We start from the raw sequence: 19,516 nt of genomic DNA, 5'->3' as shown, positions 1-19,516 counted from the left end.
CTTGGATCACCTGAAGTCACATTAGTGCCTTATTGCACAAAGATTGTTAAAAAATAATAACTACTGGTATTGCATGTCCATACATAGCTATTTTGGGCTTGATTCATCAAATCTCAGGCTTAACAACCCATACTCGAAGGCAAAACACCAAGAAAAATGCATTCAGTTAACTCAATAGTTGGCTCTTCTGAGCTTAGGAGTCAACTTATCTATTCAGGAGTCAACTCTTTGAAAACAAAACCAAAACAACATAGCAAAGAGTCGACTTGCAACCTGCAAGAGTCTATTCACAATACAGATGAGTCAACTCACAATATAGATTTGTGAATCCCTGATCTCCATGAATCAACCCTCAGCCAAAAATTACCTAATACGTAGGTGAAACCCATGCATAGAACCTCCAACATCGACCATGTAGGGCCCCAAAGACTGTACCACATCCTACTAGATTGGATCCCTTAGACCCCAATCTCATCCACATCAATCTGCATGCAAAACATCAAAAGAAGTCTACACACAAGCATTAGAGTTGACTCAGATCACTTTGAAGTTGACTTAAGCACTGCAGGGGTCGACTCTTCAAACAACATGAGTCAACTCACCACTGCAGAGGTAGACTCACCAAACAACATGAGTTGACTCTCCACTGCAGGGGTAGACTCACCAAACAACATTAGTCAACACTCCACTGCAGGGGTTGACTCATCAAATAGCATGAGTCAACTCAACCCCATGAGAGTCAACCCCTAAAAAAGCAAGGGTGGACCCTCGGGTCCAACCAACACAACACCAACAACAAGGGTTGACTCCTAAACTGCAAAAGTCGACTCCTAACAACACAAAATTCAGTTTTCTACTTCTGAAATCCTAAAAAGACCAAAAATTATGCATCTAAAGCATCTAAAAATCTTTTTCAACATTTCTAGGGATGTCAAAAACTTATCCACACAAATTTTCTTCGATTTTTAAGGATCTAAAATAAAATATAACTTCATTATATGCAAGATCATGCTAAAAAGCTGAAATATCATAACATGTAACCATTTATCACATGCCATCTTCTGAACCAACGTAATTCTAGACATGAAATATTCATAGGCATGCTTCACTTAGAAATCTAAGTATGAATACATCTGAAACAAATCATAAACTCAAAAATCAAGATTATCTAAATTTGGTTTAACATGATAACATCTCAAAATATGTAGAAATGCACAAATTCTCCTATTTCAAACACTCACTTTCTTACGTAGATGCGACACACTAGCAAGAAAAAATGAGGAGTAGGGGATCATACTTTTTTAATCATCCAAGAATGCCAAAAACTGCAAATGACTTCATCCAAGATCTGCCCCAATTTTTGCGAATTTTTCAAGGTTTCATAGAAACATCCCCCACCAACACAGTTTCTTAACTCGCCGAAATCGCCCACTCGTAGGGTTCGATTCCACCAATGAGAGAGAAGAGAAAGAGCTCACAGGTGAGGGCGAGAAAGAGAAGGAGAAAAAGAAGGTGAGGAAGGAGAAAAGAGCTTACAAGAGAGATTAGATTAACTTAGGTTTAATAAAACTCTTTTTAACCTTAAATATACCTCTCTTAACACATTCCAACATAAGCAAGTCAGTGGGGGGCTGAGTTGTTCATTTTAATAACAGCTGTCCTTGCTAAAAATACAAAATTGCCCCTCTTTCAACTTAAATTCTTTATCTTATCCTTCAAACACTAAAACTACTCTTTTTAACAAACCTATTTTTAATCAAGTCATTCCCATAAAAAAAACCAAGTTCTTTAAAGACAATACCTAACCTATCCCTTGCCAATATAATCCTCCCCCATTTCTGAAATTTTGGGTGTGTCCCTTGCCCAAAAAACCATAAATAATTCCAAAAACGATGACCATACCCTCAAATCCAAATGGGTCCGATTTTGGCCATCTTTCGATCCAATTTTCATGATGACCCAAAAATCATCAATATTAAACACCAATCCCGATGCAAATACTCGTAATTATTAACTAAATCCCCTTTTAAAGGGTCCAAAAAATCTGAGGTGTTACAATATTAGTCTCCTAATTCATGAGCATTCTAGCAATCACATTAGCCTAAGTTGAATGGTGAATGGTAAAGATCCCGGTGAAAGAGAATGGCATTGTTGGCCTAGCATTTTACATGAATGCAACAGTACCTACATTCTAATTATCAAATTTTGTAGGCAAGACTTGGTTCAGGTGGTTACTAGCAAACCATCCCAAAGGATCTGAGATGGGCTAGTTTGACTAGAAGTTCCATCTTGGACCTCGTGTATAAATTTCAGAATGTCATGTTTCTAAATCTTGCGATTATGTGGCTGAGCAATTAACTAAGCTAGCCATAGTGGAATATGATAAATCCTACAGAGATTAGAGATTAGTCACCATATTGGTTTCCGATGGTCAATGATTTGTTAATGCATTGGTAAGGGTAATTATCATGAACTGGTTGAGGGTCTACATAACTGCATCTTGCCACCAGCTTTCCTATGAAAAAAAAAGGAAAAAAAGCCAGGTTTCCTTCATCAGTGACCATTGACAAAATGGTACCAATCTTTGGATGGGAGATGAGGGGCCTTATTTGACACGGGTGATTTTTCATCTCCTTTGGAAACATCCATCTCTTGATATTCCAATTAATCAAATATGCATATGATCCTCTTTTTGCTTATTGTTGTGATAATTGAATGATTTATAGGTTCATTATGGATTTTGGATTCTTCGTTCAACCGAATTTGGGTTTGGATCCTATCCATTGTGATTTGAGGAGATAACCATTGTTATGCCAAAGATAAAGGGTAATTAGGGCAAGAAATTTGCTTGGTATTTCTGTGAAAGTTAAAGAACATTTTTGCCTTGACACTACAACAAAGCAGTAGATTAGCGACGACCACATTCCGTCGCGAATCCGTCGCTAACCATGTTAGCGACGGATTAGCGACAACGCAGCGACAGTATGCTTACGTCGCGAATATTTCGACGCTAACTGGCGACGGAATAATTCCGTCGCCAGGTCCGTCGCTAATTGTGACGGAATAACGAGCGCTATATTTCGTCGCCAATCCGCCGGTACTAAACGGCGACCACGGCTTGGCGACGGATTTAATTCCGTCGCTATGCCGTCGCTAGATTAATATGAATAGCGACGGATGGTTCCGTCGCTAAGCCGTCGCTAGATTAATATGAATAGCGACGGAATCATCCGTCGCTAATCCGTCGCAAACACGAAAAAAAATAAAAAAAAAATTATTTAAAAATTAATTACCGAGAACTGTACAATTTCTATTTCCTGTACAATTTATATTTCCTGTAAATAAAAAACAAACCACACAAAAAAATTCATATAACAAGTATCTATAATAATTAATCGTTCCACCTTAAAATTAAGAAGTTTAATTATTTATAATTCAACAATTACAATTAGGAAAAATAAAAAAAATAGAACTTCTTCAACACAGTCCTCTAATCATCGCCAAGATTTTGTGCGTCTTCTTGTTCATTGTCTTTATCTGTCCCTTCAGCTCCACTACCCTGATTATCGCTAGCAGCCTACACAAGAAAAGAACAGTCAGTATTGATAAACAGAATATAATGAAATAAATTACACACTATATGTGATTCTATCATGTGCTCATGTGTGATAAGGCAATAAAAAAACTCTATATGTGATTCTATCATGCTCATATGTGTGCTAAGGCAGTCAAAAAATTGAATATGTGATTATAGCATGTTCATATGTGTTCTAAGGCATCTAAAAAAACTCTATATGTGATTCTACCATGCTCAGATGTGCTTTAAGGCAGGCAAAAAACTATATATGTGATTCGATCATGCTCGTATGTGTGCTAAGGCAGTAAAAAAATTGAATATGTGAATATAGCATGCTCATATATGCTCTAAGGCAAGCAAAGCCAAAAATTTTATATGTGATTCTATCATAAATGATATATAACATGTTCATATGTGTTCTAAGGCAGTTAAAAAACTCTATATGTTATTATAGCATGCTCATATGTGTGCTAAGGCAGTCAAAAAACAGAATATGTGATTATAATATGCTCATATGTGTTCTTAGGCAGTCAAAAAACTGAATATGTGATTATAGCATGCTCATATGTGTTCTAATGCAATCAAAAAAACTTTATATGTGATTCTATCATGCTCATATGTGCTCTAAGGCAGACAAAAAGTTAAATATATATATATATATGTGATTCTATCATGCTCATATGTGTGCTAAGGCAGTCAAAAAATTGAATATGTGATTATAGCTTGTTCATATGTGTTCTAAGGCATATAAAAAAACTCTATATGTGATTCTACCATGCTCATATGTGCTTTAAGGCAGGCAAAAAACTATATATGTAATTCGATCATGCTCGTATGTGTGCTAAGGCAGTAAAAAAATTGAATATGTGAATATAGCATGCTCATATGTGCTCTAAGGCGGGCAAAGCAACTTTATATGTGATTCTATCATGCTCATATGTGTGCTAAGGCAGTAAAAAAAATTGAATATGTGATTATAGCATGTTCATATGTGTTCTAAGGCATCTAGAAAAACTCTATATGTGATTCTACCATGCTCAGATGTGCTTTAAGACAGTCAAAAAAACTATATATGTGATTATACCTGAGAGGGACCTGGAATCGAAGATCCCCTATCCTGAACAGCGGCCTTGATCTCATTTCGGAGAAAGGGGGCGACGGTGTATTGGAAGTAGTTATTCAGTGATTCATTAATGATCTCGCGTACATCATCACCGGAAAGAATAGTCGGCTGCTTGGAGCTTATGTCGGCGCAAGAAGTCGGTGAGCCGTAACTGGAAGAACCAATAACTGGTGAAGTGTTCATATTACTCCCAAACCCGAACACGCGACCTTTTTGGGGTTCACCTGCTGCAGTCACCCATGCTGTAGGATCAAATGATGGATGCTGAGTAGCGTCTTCGCCATATCGCTCTACCATCTGTTGCTCATATGCCTCCTACAAAATAATGTTTAAAGTATTCATTAATAATTAATGATAACATTATGATAACTTGCATATATATTGCAATGATTATTAATAGAATTAATACATACCATTGTCGTTCTCGCCTTCTCTGATACGAAGACTCCCGTGGTCTTTCGTTTATGTGTTTCTACAAACACATCCTTATATGGTACACTGCCTCCTTTTTCTGCTTCCTGCGAAGTTAAATGACAAAAGATTTAGTACACAAGTTTGCAACAATACTTATAAAATTAATATTATATATTGATGAGTTACCATTTTCTTTAGGTGGCTCCCAAATGTCTTAGATCCACCTGTGTGTAGATGGGCTTCGGGCATCTTCGATCGATTTTGTGAAGCCTTCGCAGAGCGATTTTTAAATGCATCTCCCGCCCACTTATCACACATTTCATCCCAGTAATCTCTCCTGATAGTAATAGGACCATGGCCCTTCCACAGTAATGGATCATCTACTACGCCAGATGCTTTTTTTGTTGCAGTCTTCATAGTGTGCAGCATGTCTGCAAATCGATTGGCAGCCACCTTCTGCCACACCTTCCTTGCATCATTTTCTTCTACCGTAGTTGCAAAGCGATTCGAAGCCTACAAATATTTTCAGAAAGTTAGTAGACATTGCTTAAATAAATTAAATATGAAACACATTAACTATGAGGAACAACTGTATACCATGAATGAGGACCACAATCTGTCTAGCACCTCCTTTGGGTACTCTTTCCATTGAGCAACTGGTCCTGGTAGATGTTGAAGAAGTGAATTCCTAATCTCACGTACTATTTCTTATGGCTCAAACCTCGTGCTGCACATGAATTGTTACACAGTAAATATCAATATAAAATATTTAAAAGATATGCAATAATTGAAAATAAAATACTTACGGTCGATTATCGATATACACTATTCGAATGAGTCTTCTTGTGCCAGCCTGAGAAGACCCCGTTTCCTATGTTGGCTGTTGACTTGTGCGATCAACTGGTGTAGGTGGGTCGTGTACAAGCACAACATCATCTGTAAAAAAATACATTAGAAATTCTCAGAATGTGCATTTGAACTAATCAAGCATCTAATCAACTCCATTATTTCCTCTATAACACCGTAGTAATCATGTTCATTTTCACTGTAGCTGCTACCCTTGACACACACGCCACTATTTATCGTTGATTTGTTTATACCGTAGTCTTTTGTATGGAATCGATAACCATTTACGATATACCCGTTGTAGCATTGCACAACTTTGGTCGGACCATTTTCTAAATCACATATTCCTTGATCTTTAACATCACCATTGCGAACCTACGCACAAACATAAACAATGATTGTGATCACGATCAATTAAGTAACTTAGTGTTGTTTATAAGTACAAAATTTATGTTAGCTTCTTTACCAACTGTTTCAACCACTCCACAAACTTAGTTTCACGTTCTTTTTGTACTTCTGCATCAGTGAAATGTGAAACTTCATTTCGCAACTCCAGATCAAATCGTCTGCAAACCACAAATACTTATATTACCGAGTCATGTATCCACATATAGAACATAAAAGGATTTATAATTGAGTTACATATACATACACTTACTCGATGTATGGGTCGATCGCTGAGCAATTAAAAAGAATATAGATGTGTGCTGCATCTTGCTCTCGATCTGTCAATAGCCTTGATCGGCAACTACCAAATGCATGCCCAAGTGGTTGAAATATGGACAGCTTGTCAGCTACAGTTACTTGTTCTCCATCATCGTTACGGGGCGGGCATGTGTAACGTGTTGGAATATGAGGTTCGAAGTACATAGATGAGAAATTTGAAATCTCTTCTAAAGTGTACGCCTCACAAATAGAGCCTTCTACTCTTGCTTTATTACGAACCTTTTTTTTTAGGTCGAACATGCATCTGACAAGAATATACATTTCAAATTTTAAATATCTGTCATTAAAGAGACAAATATAAAAAAACATATACCTTTCAAATGGGTACATCCATCGATATTGCACAGGGCCACCAACCCTTAGTTCATATGGCAGATGTATGATCAATTGTTCCATAACATCGAAAAATGTTGGCGGAAATATCTTTTCTAACAGACAAACAGTGGTGATGACAGAGTCCTCGAGATTCTTTACATCTGATACAATGACCTCCGATGCGCACAATGTTCTGAAAAATCCGCTCAACTCAAACAATACCCCCCATATAGGTGATGTCTAACATATCATGGAATGCTAGGGGTATCAATCGTTGCATAAAGATATGACAATCATGGCTCTTCAACCCATATAACTGTCAATCGTCAATCTTCACAGCCCGAGCAATGTTAGAGACATATCCATCTGGAAATCTCAGTTGTCTCAACCATTGACATACATGTTTTATTTGATCAGGTCCGAGCACGTACTTCACCTTTGGTTTCAGTACTTTGCCATTATACTCTTTGAGTTCCAATTCTGGTCTTTTACATATTAGTTTTAAATCCATACGGGCCTTCGGATTATCCTTCGTTTTTCCTTTAATATTCATTATTGTATTGAACACATTATCAAACACATTTTTCTCTACATGCATCACATCCAAATTATGCCGTATATACGGTAGTTCCCAAAAAATAGATTTTTTCGTCCAATTGTGTTCCTTTCCAAATCCACGGAAGGGTGTAGGACTGCGGGCATCTGTTAATACATCTGGAAAGTATCGCAATCTTCTTAAAATCTCTATGCCAGACAATCTTGAGGATGGACCTTCCGTTTCAGTTGTGCCTGCTGTAAATGCATTCTTTTGACGTCGGAACGGATGATCGCTGGGTAGAAATCGACGATGGCAATCAAACCAGCAAGGCTTCCTTCCATGCCTCAATCTAAAAGCTTTGGAATCCTCCATGCAGTACGGACAAGCCAACCTCCCATGTGTGCTCCAACCAGATAACATACCATATGCAGGGAAGTCACTGATTGTCCATAGAACAGCGGCCTTCATGTTGAAATTTTGTTTTTTGTGGGCATCATACGTGGTAACACCGTCATCCCACAGTACTTTTAATTCATCAATCAATGGCCTTAGATATACATCAAGATTTTGGCCAGGTGAGGTCGGACCAGGGATCAACAGAGACAAGAAAAGATTTGGACGTTTCATACACAAGCTTGGTGGAAGGTTGTATGGAGTTACAAATACTGGCCAGCATGAGTATGGAGTTGATCTACCCCCAAATGGATTAAATCCATCTGTACATAGACCGAGTCTAACATTTCGCACTTCCATTGCGAAGTTCTGATGAGTACGATCAAAGTGCTTCCAAGCTTCAGCGTCAACAGGATGTGTGATCTTGTTTTCATCGTGTCGAACTTTATTTGCATGTCATCTCATGTGTTTAGCTGTCTTTGAAGACATATACAATCGCTGCAATCTAGGAGTGATAGGAAAGTAGCGGAGCGACTTGTATGAAACTTCCTTTGATCTCGTGCTACATTGCCTCTTGTCTTTGGCTTGAACCGAGGATGCCCACATGACGGGCATGATATGTCGTTTTCCTGCTCCTTGAAATACAACATGCAGTGATTTGGACAAGCATCAATCTTCTTGTAACCCATACCTAGAGCGTTGACCATAACTTTCGCACGATAGAAATTTTGTGGCAATTTCTCATCTCTAGGAAACATACTCTTCACAATCATGCACAAACAGTCAAAACATGATTGACTCAAATTATACTCGGACTTCAAATTCATTAGTTGAAGAACTGCAGACAAGATAGTGTGACTCTCACAACCGTTCCAAAGTGGCTCATCAGCATCTTTAAGTAAATCATAAAATCTACTAGCTGCATCGTTTGGTGATTCTTCATCTACGGCAGTTCTTACATCACTAGAACTCATAGCAGAACCCAGTTCTGTTCCTGCAGCATCAAATATCAAATTCGTATATGGATTATCGTGCACCACATTCACCCGTGCATCAAAATCGTTTCTAAATTCTTCTCCATGAAACATCCAGTTCTGATAATCACTCACAAAACCCTTCCTGTATAGGTGATGTCTAACGCCATGAGGTTCTACAAATCGATTATTCTTACAAATCTTGCAGGGACACCTAATCCGACCTGTGGGATCTACCGTACTGACACTCGCCGTTGCAAATTCAATAAAACTATCGACACCATCCATATATTCATGCGATAACTCATTGTCCACTATCCTACGGTACATCCATTCACGGTTTGCAGTCATTCTGTCGTATGATGTTACGAATAGTATCCTAACGAATTAAGAAAAAAACAATCAGAATGCTACGATGAAGAAAATATCAAATTTATCATGCAATATACTATGTCAAACAATAACAAGAATTTTGATGCATGCATTGATAACTTAATATTTTCATGTGCAAACTATTAATGACACGATACAATCATTTGAAGCATGCTTTTATTATAAAATTTCACATGGAAGTCAAAATCAAATTGAAAGTAACTACATGCAAGCATGGATACAATTACATCAAACATTGCAATACATCATAATCATTCATATCAAATAAATGGCAAACATGTACCTGCAGCAAACACAATTCAATATCTCACTAACTACTACCATGCTTAGCATGGACTCCGTACTCCAAAAATAAGAACACTTCCATATTTCTACATTAAAATCATGCTCAGCATGATCTCCGAACTCCAACAAAGCAGTCCTAGATATCAACAACTAAGTGAGTGTGTGAACAATAAAGTGATGCATTCAATAAATTAAATAACATGTGATACGTTTGCATCACTTACTCACCACGGGTATTTACCCGATTTGCATTGTTTTTGTCATTTACTTACCACAGGTGGCCGAGCACGAGTTGGTTCCGTTGAAAAATCTGCACAAAAACAAAACAAATTAAGTAACAAACTAACTAATCATGAAACAAGATGAAACACTAACTAAAAAAATCAAATCGATATTGAATCGACCCCCTTTTACCATCAGATGACACATGTCATTAAAAATAAAAAAAAATGATTGTTTTTAAATACCTGAAAAATATTGAAAAATGAATTGAATCGACCGAGTCGACCCCTTTTGAATCGTCTTTGGGCCAATTGGATCTGAATCGGCCGATTCAGACCGATTTTGACAACATTGATATGATCTGCTCTGTCCCCAGATATGCATGCACCATGCACGCTCAAATGGATAAGAACATGAAAGAAGCTAAAGTACACAAGGCAGACAAGATATTTTACACATTTATTTTATATACCAGCAATATGTACATGCAGTCCACGCTATAACAGGATGCCTTATTACAAACCAAGTCTGAGCATCCGATAGAAAGCTTGACATTAGAACTAACTTCTAGATACAGACAACTGTTGGTAAACGGACACCATCTTCGTGGAGCACTGCCCATGCAACTACAAGCATACACAGACAAAGCATGCGATTGCGTATTGATTGTGCTCAAGGAACAAGTGACAGCATTGAAATTTAATTTCTTTGAGGAGGATTTGGCAGATCATGTGTAAAGGCAGGGAAGGGGGTTAAACCCCCTGCCGGAAAGGCAGTTCCGGCATGGGGGGTTGACCCTCTGCCGTGCCTTTACGGCAGGGGGTTAAACCCCCTGCGTTTCCGGCAGGGGGTTTAACCCCCTGCGTTTCCGGCAGGGGGTCGACCCCCCATGCCTTTCCGGCAGGGGGTCGACCACCCCTGCCGGAAACGCAGGGGGTCGACCCCCCCTGCCGGAAAGCACGGGGAGCGGCGGCTGGCGAGGTCGCCGGTGGCCGGCGCAGTCGACAGCAGAGAGGGGGAGACCTGGAGCGAAGCTCGGGGGCCACTGGGTCGCCGAAACTCAGAGCGGAGGCGAAGAGGTGGCTGCAGGGAGGATCGTCGGTCGTCGACGGCTGAGGACGCCGGTTGCGAGTCGCCGACGAAGGGGAGACAACACCTCCCGGCAGGAGCCACAGGGAGGAACAGCGAGGAGGAAGAGGTCGGCGGCGGGTCGCCGGTGCTCGGGGTCCCTGGCGCAGCCGCTAGCCAAGCAGGGAGGTCGGCAGCGAGGATCGTCGGTGAGGCGGCGGCGGCCGGACGGTGGCGAGAGCCGACGGGCGGCGGGAGGGAGAGGGCGGCGGGCGGGAGCAATACAGCGAAACAGGAAAAAAAGAAAGAGGGATGGAATTAGGGATTTACGCGACATTTAGCGACGGCTTAGCGACGGAAACATTCCGTCGCTAAGCCGTCGCTAAATCAAAATACAAAACACGCGACGGAATATATTCTGTCGCTACGCCGTCGCTAATTAGCGACGGATTAGCGACGACAGTGTTCCCTCTCTAAATCCATCGCTAAAATGGTGTTCTTGTAATAAAAAGTAGCGACAAAAAATTTACTCGCTAATCCGTCGCTAAGTAGCGACAGATTAGCGATAAAATTTGTTTCCTCGCTAATCCGTCGTGAATTAGCGACAGATTCTATCTCTAGCTAATCGGTCGCTAATTAGCGACGAATTTTTTCCGTCGCTAATTAACAATTTTCTTGTAGTGTGAGATATGAATGAGATTTTATGAAAAGATGTTGGTTGGTTTTTAAGAGAATGACAGTTTGTTAATAAGATTTACAATTAAGGGCAAAATTGCTAGAGTAAGGACATAATTGAGAATAAACCTAGTTGTAGCCCTCACTGATTATTTTGGGATTGCCACATAATTTCATGTAATCATGAGATTTAAGGGGGCTTTATTAAGCCTAATCCCCTTATTTTCCCCATTTACGTATCTTCTCTCTCTTCACTCTCGTTTTTCTTCTTCACTCTCAAGTTCATCTCCCCCGCTGCACCCTTGTGCATCTGCGATTTTCTCCTCTCCACGCTAGTAGAGGCATTCTTGTTGAGAGTTTGATAGAGGCGTGGTACCGTCGGATTTCTTGGAGTAATCTCATTGTTGGGGAAGATTTGAATCGAATTCTTGTTCACTTCATGTTTCTGGGCGTATTCGAGGTAGGATCTTGAACTCCACGTCTTTAGGTAGTACTATGTGTAGGAAGATTTCCATGATTGAAATGTGTTCAAAACATGAGTCTAAAAGAGTTGTTCTTTGAAAGTTGTCATGCTTGTATTTGATTCACGTTTTAGAAATTTATGTCAGCATGAGTAGGTGCATTTCCTGTTTTATTCCATGATCTATGATTGAAAGGAATTTGAAAAGTTTATGCTTAAAATTCTGCAAATTCTGAAATTTGCAGGTTATGTGGTTCGAGTGATTTGAAATGTGAAATTTCGTGTTGTAGTTTTGGAAATGCAATAAGAGTCTTTGAATTTCAGTTTGGGAGTGTAAATAATACCCAAATTTCTGTTTACAGATTTGTGAAAGTGTGTTCAATATTTTAAAAGCTTGAAAATTGTCTTTAGAGCATGTTCTTAAAGAGTTGTTCTTAGAAAACTATCATGTTTGTATTAATTCAGGTCTTGCAAAGAATTATGTAAGCTTTATATTTGTGATGCTTGTCTTTGGACTGTATGAGCATAACGTAGATGAAAAAAAAATCCAGTTTGATCATTACGAATGGATTCATCTGAACTGGCCCAATTTTGACACCCCAGTTGGTGTAGGATTAAAGTGCCGACCAGAGTGTGACTTGAATTAGATGCAGGTTCTAATATCCCAAACTAGAATAACCCCATACCAGGCCCAACTTGAAATTGAACTAAACCATATATATATATATATATTTGTCTGGTTTTATATATCATTCATAAAACAATAGCATTATATGAAGTTATCATGATATGTTATTTAAACATTAAGATAGTAAATAGACAATAGTAAGATAAATATATAAGATCATGAAGAAATTGGAATTTTTTTATATATTTATGTAAAGATGTGAGTTCTTATGCTAGCATGATCCAAATCCAAAACCTGCTGGTATTGACCAGACTTGAGCCATTCCTGATTTTTGACCCAAGCTGGCCTGAACTTGGTTGGGTCGATAAGTGCTTTGTACTCAGGTAAGTTTAACCTGATTAGAACCCCACTTCATTCCACGCATTGCCAGCTCTGACTGGAGCCGGTTCATCACTGAGGTGTGTGCAAGAATGCACAAGTTTGTATAAAGCATAGTTGTATGAATGTTTGATGCACGAGTTTTGGCTGAGATGCAGATATTAATCTTGTGTCCCATACTGCATTGTTGACTGTATTGGTTGATGCATGTTGCATGTGAAACCCTTGTGTTTCTTAAGGGTGGCTAATTATTCGAGCTTGCCTGGGTTTTGAACCATGAACCACAGGGATAGTACCCTGTGGTAATGCATAATGCCTGATAACAGTAAGTTAATGAATAGGCCACACTGAATTTTGCACAATCCTCTTGAGGATCCGGGATGACGGTGAGATCTATGTGCCTGTCATATGGTCTAAAGGAACCAGACTCTAACCTCTGGAGCGCACGGGACACCCCGTGAATTGGTTTAGAGAACCTGTCTCCAACCACGGTGGCTTAAGGGACAACTTCGTAGATCCAGTTTGGCGGTTGACTAGCAGTGGATGCAGTCCTGTTATTTGGGTCAGATGTGAACTCGTCCCCAACTACAGAGGAGAGGAGATAGTCTTGTGAATCCGTGTTCCTTGGGTCAGATGTGAACTCATCCCCAACCACGGTGTACTAAGAGACAACCCTGTGAGGGTCCACTCCTCTGAGTTGAGATCCAGGAGTGAGTTCTCCTAGAAGTCAACATTTTTAGGTGGTTAGGTCCACTCTTCTTGCTTGAGGCTTGAATCTTTCTGTTGAAAAGATTTTTTTCAACTGTGCTTACACTACTGCACTATTTAGAGGACGTGTTGAATGGTAAAGACCTACTGATACATGTGTTGTCTCACCCTTCTACTTGTGCCCATCTGTAGGCCGACTCTTCTGTCTGTGTTTTGGATAAATGGAATGTATAAACTTTTGAATTAAGAAACGTCATCTATAACCTTTTGGGGGCGGAACAAGTGAATGAAATGATATTTTGCCTGTGTACAAATCTTTAGTTTCATGGATCCTTGTTGGTCAGTGTACAAATCTTTAGTTTCATGGATCCTTGTTGGGACCTAATGTTTAAAATATTGAATTTTAAAAGCTGCAGTTTTTCGCTGCGAATGTTAGAAAAGAATTTTCGAATCCATTTTTTTAAATTTTTTTAAGAAGAAGATTTCCGGTGTCACATTAACAGTTGAATAACATGGTGGTATCCATTTAGTCCCAAGAGGCGAAAGGACAGTGAGCACAAACATCAACAGACTGATTGATCATGATCAAGAGATGAATTTGCAAAATTACATGCATTTCTAATGATGAAAATGGACACAGCATCTATAAAGTTTTAATCGTCTCCCACCATCCAGCCATGCAAGCATTTAGCAAGAAACGAGAAGAATATCATGACCTTGCTTGAATTCTCAGCAACAGCAAATGAACATAACCAACATCCATGAGTGTTCATTCTTCACAAACGAAAGGACAATCCTCAACCAGATATGCATCTAAGCATGAAACAAAAATGCAAGCCATGTTACATTGATATACGGCTGTAGATATTGGGATACTTCCTGCTCTTGGTAGCATATAAAGGGATTCGGAAAGGCAGCAACAACTGAGTATCCATGTGACATAGCATGCAAGCAGTCATTTGAGGTGAACAGCCACACCCAACAATACACAGACATGCATTCATCCAAAAATAACAGAAATCATAATACTGCTGAATATTAAAAGACACCCATAATATAAAGTATGCATATTATTTTAGTAACCTGTCTCAGACGGCTGAAATGAATCCGTGGAAACAAGTCACAAACTTTAGTGACAGTGAATTGGATCACTTTTAGAGCATATGAAGAAGAAAGAAACTTGAGATAAGGCTGCAGTCTGCAACTCTTAACAGCCTCTCACCTCCTTACTGTTGCAAAAACAAATAACAACAAAACAGAGGGGGGCCAGTTCTAGCTGCCATATAGTATATATGCATACATGTATGTGCATGCATATACATATATACAAATATATGTATATACATACATACATACATGCGCATATACGTATGTATATTATATACTTGAAAATTAACTTCTCTTCTCTTGCTCATAGGAAAAATCAAATCAAATCAAATCCCCTTTTCTGCAACAACTTCATCAAGGCGGCGATCCATAATCTGGGAAACATCTTCCAAGAATGCAGTCTCGCTCATGCCTGGGAGCATGCCATATTGTGCTTCATTCACGATTTCCTCGATGACCGACTCCCTGTTCAGTGTTTCCCGACACATGATGCTTCCAATTGCAAATGGTGTCATTCCTCTCTGGGCACCCTTCTTCAGAAGCATGGTGGAGATTCGAAGAGTGCGGGCGCTCTCCAGTGATAATTCCCAGCCATGAAATTTCAGAAGTGCTATATCTAGCTCAGCATCCATTGACATGATGTACTCGGTGGTTTCAGCACTGTATGGTTCACGAGCTTGTGGCCAGTAAAGCCAGTCAAAGGTGCAATCTTCAAACTGCAGCCGCAGAAAAGAATTCAATGAATAACCACATTTGCATAAACAAAGAAAAAGAATGGCAGTAAAGATTTCACACAATTCAATTTTAATTTACTACAGCATAACTGAATCGATGCATATGCAAAAAAATTAAAGAAATCCAAAAGTAGAATGAAAGAAAACTGAATGGTAAAAATGAGAAGCCTACAGTTGTACATATCAAATTCTGGAGTTCTTAACTCAATAGGTGTTATATTTAGAACAATGAATACAATTCTGGAGCTGTTAATTCAACAGATTTCTACTTAGAACAATAAGAAAAGAAATGCATAAAAATCATCACACATATAACTTACAAAAAAATAGTAAAGATAAGCATTACTTACATTTTCGGGCAAGCAATATCCATGGTCTATAGGAACCAGAACGGTTCTCCCTTCATTGCCTTCCTTGCGAACCAGAATGTTTCCAGCATGCCGATCTGCATTTGCCAACCTTAAATCCAAAACGGAGATCTTATGAACCTCTTGAACAGGAAAAGCTCCAGGCCCCATGTCTTCACAGCTGCCGTAATTCTTCACAAACATCTGCAGAGATCCCACCTTCACGTTCTTCGCAGATCGATCATATCCTTCAGGATGATGGAAACCCTCATGCAAGGACCTGACCATCATTGTTGGAGGCACACCAGAGAAACCCACTTGGTTGTCAAAAAACAGTCTCCTCCCGTTTCTCGGATGATCCAAAATGTAAGCTGCAACTTCCCTGTGGGCACCTTCCCCAACTCTGGTCCCTCTCTTCAACCCCTCACCATCCAAAGATATTGGCAGACCTCTTGGATTGTTCACAGCCTTAGGCTCTTCATCTATCGGCTTGAACACCGCGGCGTATTTGTTCCCTGAGAAATCAGGCAAGAAATAAGCACCACCGGTGCCCTCAGAAGACCTGATTGGCGAGTGGCCGTTTGCCATCCCCGCAACCGCAGAATTGATGAGATCCTTCAGCACACCACCTAATCCGACCGCAGGGTTCACGATAACAGGTTCCAACCAATGATCTTTATCAGCTGGTTTCTTGGATATAACTGACAACTCCGACTCTATGCTCAATTCCAGTTTATCCCTCTCTTCCACCACCGGCTTCTCAGACAAATTCGATGCAACAATCGACAATTCGTAGTCTTTGTCTACTGGTTTGCATCGAATTTTGACATTCTTCCGAACACACAAGTGAATCACAGCCTCCCCATCTCTACAAATATCATCAACAAGGATAGGATCGTCTAGTTCCTCACCATTACAGATGAGCCCCTGTTCTCTAAGATCTATAAAGCCCTTCCCCTTTCGGGCAATCTGCTGCTTGACATACGCTATGTTCCTGTACCGTTCGACCTGGAATTCCAGCTCCTTTCCGGAGACGGTCTTAACCGTGATTGCTTGGAGATCGGATAATCGGATGATCAGATGAAGCACATTGCCATCCGACACCCCGTAATCCTTGATCAAGCAATCGTTTCTCGCTAGCTCTCTTCCACGATGAACTAACACCTGTTTGTTCTTCAGGAATCCCTTGAACGTCTGGATCTTGAGCTTCACAGAGGCGATCGAGTCGGACTCCATCACCCGCATTGGAATTACAGAATCCGAGAGGGAGAGGTAAACAAGGATTGATTCGTCCTGCCATGACGGATTACACCCGCGTACGAACCCCTTGGAAAGGATCAGATCATCGCCAATCGGGCTCAGGACACCAGCAGCGGTCGACATCTTCGCAAATCGTAACCCAGAAGCCAAACGAATCGATACCGAAACGATATTTACAGAACCCTAATGACAAAGCTGCCCCAAGATCGAACTCTAGAACCCCATCGGAACCAAGAATCAAGAAATTCCTCCTCCTCCTCCTCCTCCCAAAAGAAGCATAAAAAAGATCAAATCTTTCTCACCACAAATGCAAACAGACGCCCCCAAAATGGAAACACCACACCATCAAGGATTGCAGAGATCCCTTCTCCCTTCAAACGAAAGGAAAAGAAGAAATCCTCAACCCAATTGACCAAACGCCCACTATAAACACATCAAAGATAAATCCTCAAATCCTTCAAAATAAAAGCAGAAAGGAGAACCTCGCCAAAGAATGATCGAGAGGACAACACCCCAATCACCAAGACTAAAACTAAAACACCCCAAAATCCAAAAGCGATAAAACGAACTACAACCCACAAAAGAACTCACAATTGGGTGTCCAATTCCGATCGGATCGACCAACCCCACAATCGCAAACTCTAGAAAACTAAACTTTGTGATCTTAATGATGCAGAAGAAAGAGGGGGGAGAAAATTTTGCAGAGAAGGGAAGAAGATGGGTTGGATTCTTACCAGGCAAGAATCGGAGAGGGAGAGGGGAAGGGGAGGAACTCTTAGAGAGAAGGTCCGCCGATGAATTGCCGAGTTTAGCCACAGCCAAGCCGTACTTTTCGCCGAGTTTAGCTGTGGAACGAACACGCTATCATCTTGGACGCAGGATTTTCATTATGTAATCCCTCTGACGCCATGACTAACGGCCGTTAGTTTGTAACGGCAGAAATTCCCCCGTTTTTGGTTTGTGGCGAGCCTAAATTACATCATTGTCCTTCGAAGGGTGTCAACGGGTCGGATCCGGTTCTGACTCAAGTAACTCCAAACTCGGATCTGACTTTGAGGTGGGGGTGCCAGGTCTGATCAGGTCTACCATAAAGAAAAACCTACTTAAGTTGAGTCCTATGGGGATTACCCAATCCATTCCCTATGTTTTTATCTTCTTTACATTGAAAAATCATAGATCTTAATCCGAACTCATGAACGGCCCTGATATGAAATTTCACAAACCATACCCCATTCTATATGCTAATTGGATCTTTTGGGTTCGACCTGGATTCTAATCGGGCCTTCTTTGACCTTATAGGGTTTGGTATGGGTTGGGCCCGAGTCAAATCCGGCCCATTGACACCCCTATTGGTAACTTGGATTTAAATATCTGTTTGATTACTTGGATCTCAAACCATACCCATTACAATTTTAATTTCTCTAGCATTTGTCACATTGAAAAACAACAGATCCTAATTGGACCTTGGGTCATGTTTGTTATTAAATACGGCAAATCAGTCCTATTACTTCCAACTTGGGGACAATGTACTTTTTTCTTTTCTTAGATAAGTGAGTTTTTGGCTAATACAGTTTAAGTATTCAATTTTTTTTGCTTTCAACTTTGGAATATTGTATCTCTTTTGTAAATGAGTTAGCTTGAACTAGACTCCTTCAAGTCAACTTGCAATGTTCACGGGTTCCGGTGGGTTTAGGTTTTGGTTTTAGAGTTTAGGTTAGGTTCAGTTAAGTTGAGATCAAGTTTGTATAACAATTTCAAGAATAGCATAATAGAGTTTAAAGATAATTCAGGTTCTCTTAAAATACAACATAATAAATACTGATAAATTAAGAACACGTAGTTAAATTTTGAAGTGGAAGAAATTCAAGATTGCAAAGATAAAATTCTAAAAAAATTTGAGTCCGTATCACCACCGCGAGCTTGAGCTCAACCGCCAAGTTTCAATGTTTGAGGGTTATCCCCAAACTTGCCCATCAAAGAACAAAAAAAAAGTGCAGCAATTGAAGAAAAAACAAAAATTTAGCTAGGCTTCTCATGGGGCAAACTTCATCAAGTCGATAAACCAATCTTCAACCCAAAAAGATTGGATCTGGACCAATCTACTAAGCGTCCTAGTTTTGTCAGTGGGAACCATTTTAGTTTTGACTTAGATGGTGCCAAATATTTGGCAATATTTGAAAAATATTTAATATTACTTGCATGTAAAATGTTATGATTTTATTGCAATATTAACATGTATATATATATATATTTATATTTATTTATAACTCTTCTTTGTATTTCAATAAATCTCCACATTTAAAATCTTTAATTTGTTTTGAGATTTTTCCTCCATTGAAAAAAAA

The 19,516-nt window shown here is 39.6% G+C and overlaps 1 protein-coding gene and 1 long non-coding RNA gene across 2 annotated transcripts; both read right to left on the bottom strand.

Moving 5' to 3' along the window:
- Positions 1-3,113: 3,113 nt before the first annotated feature.
- LOC149843439 (uncharacterized) lies at positions 3,114-9,896 on the bottom strand. The gene is made up of 2 exons (XR_016431135.1): positions 9,857-9,896; positions 3,114-3,577 (listed from the first exon to the last, which is right to left on the bottom strand). It is a non-coding gene; the product is annotated as an uncharacterized LOC149843439 (long non-coding RNA).
- A 4,850-nt stretch (positions 9,897-14,746) lies between these two features.
- Positions 14,747-18,038, bottom strand: LOC149843438 (phosphatidylinositol 4-kinase gamma 4-like). The gene is made up of 2 exons (XM_089999797.1): positions 15,915-18,038; positions 14,747-15,546 (listed from the first exon to the last, which is right to left on the bottom strand). The coding sequence occupies exons 1-2, from the start codon at positions 17,292-17,294 to the stop codon at positions 15,157-15,159; spliced, it is 1,770 nt and encodes a 589-aa protein (XP_089855923.1). The 5' UTR covers positions 17,295-18,038; the 3' UTR covers positions 14,747-15,156.
- Positions 18,039-19,516: the final 1,478 nt, after the last annotated feature.

This window comes from Nuphar pumila, chromosome 3, assembly GCF_984573655.1.
Source record: "Nuphar pumila chromosome 3, dmNupPumi1.hap1.1, whole genome shotgun sequence".
Taxonomy (NCBI): Eukaryota; Viridiplantae; Streptophyta; class Magnoliopsida; order Nymphaeales; family Nymphaeaceae; genus Nuphar; species Nuphar pumila.
This window is presented reverse-complemented; position numbering and strand designations above follow the sequence as displayed.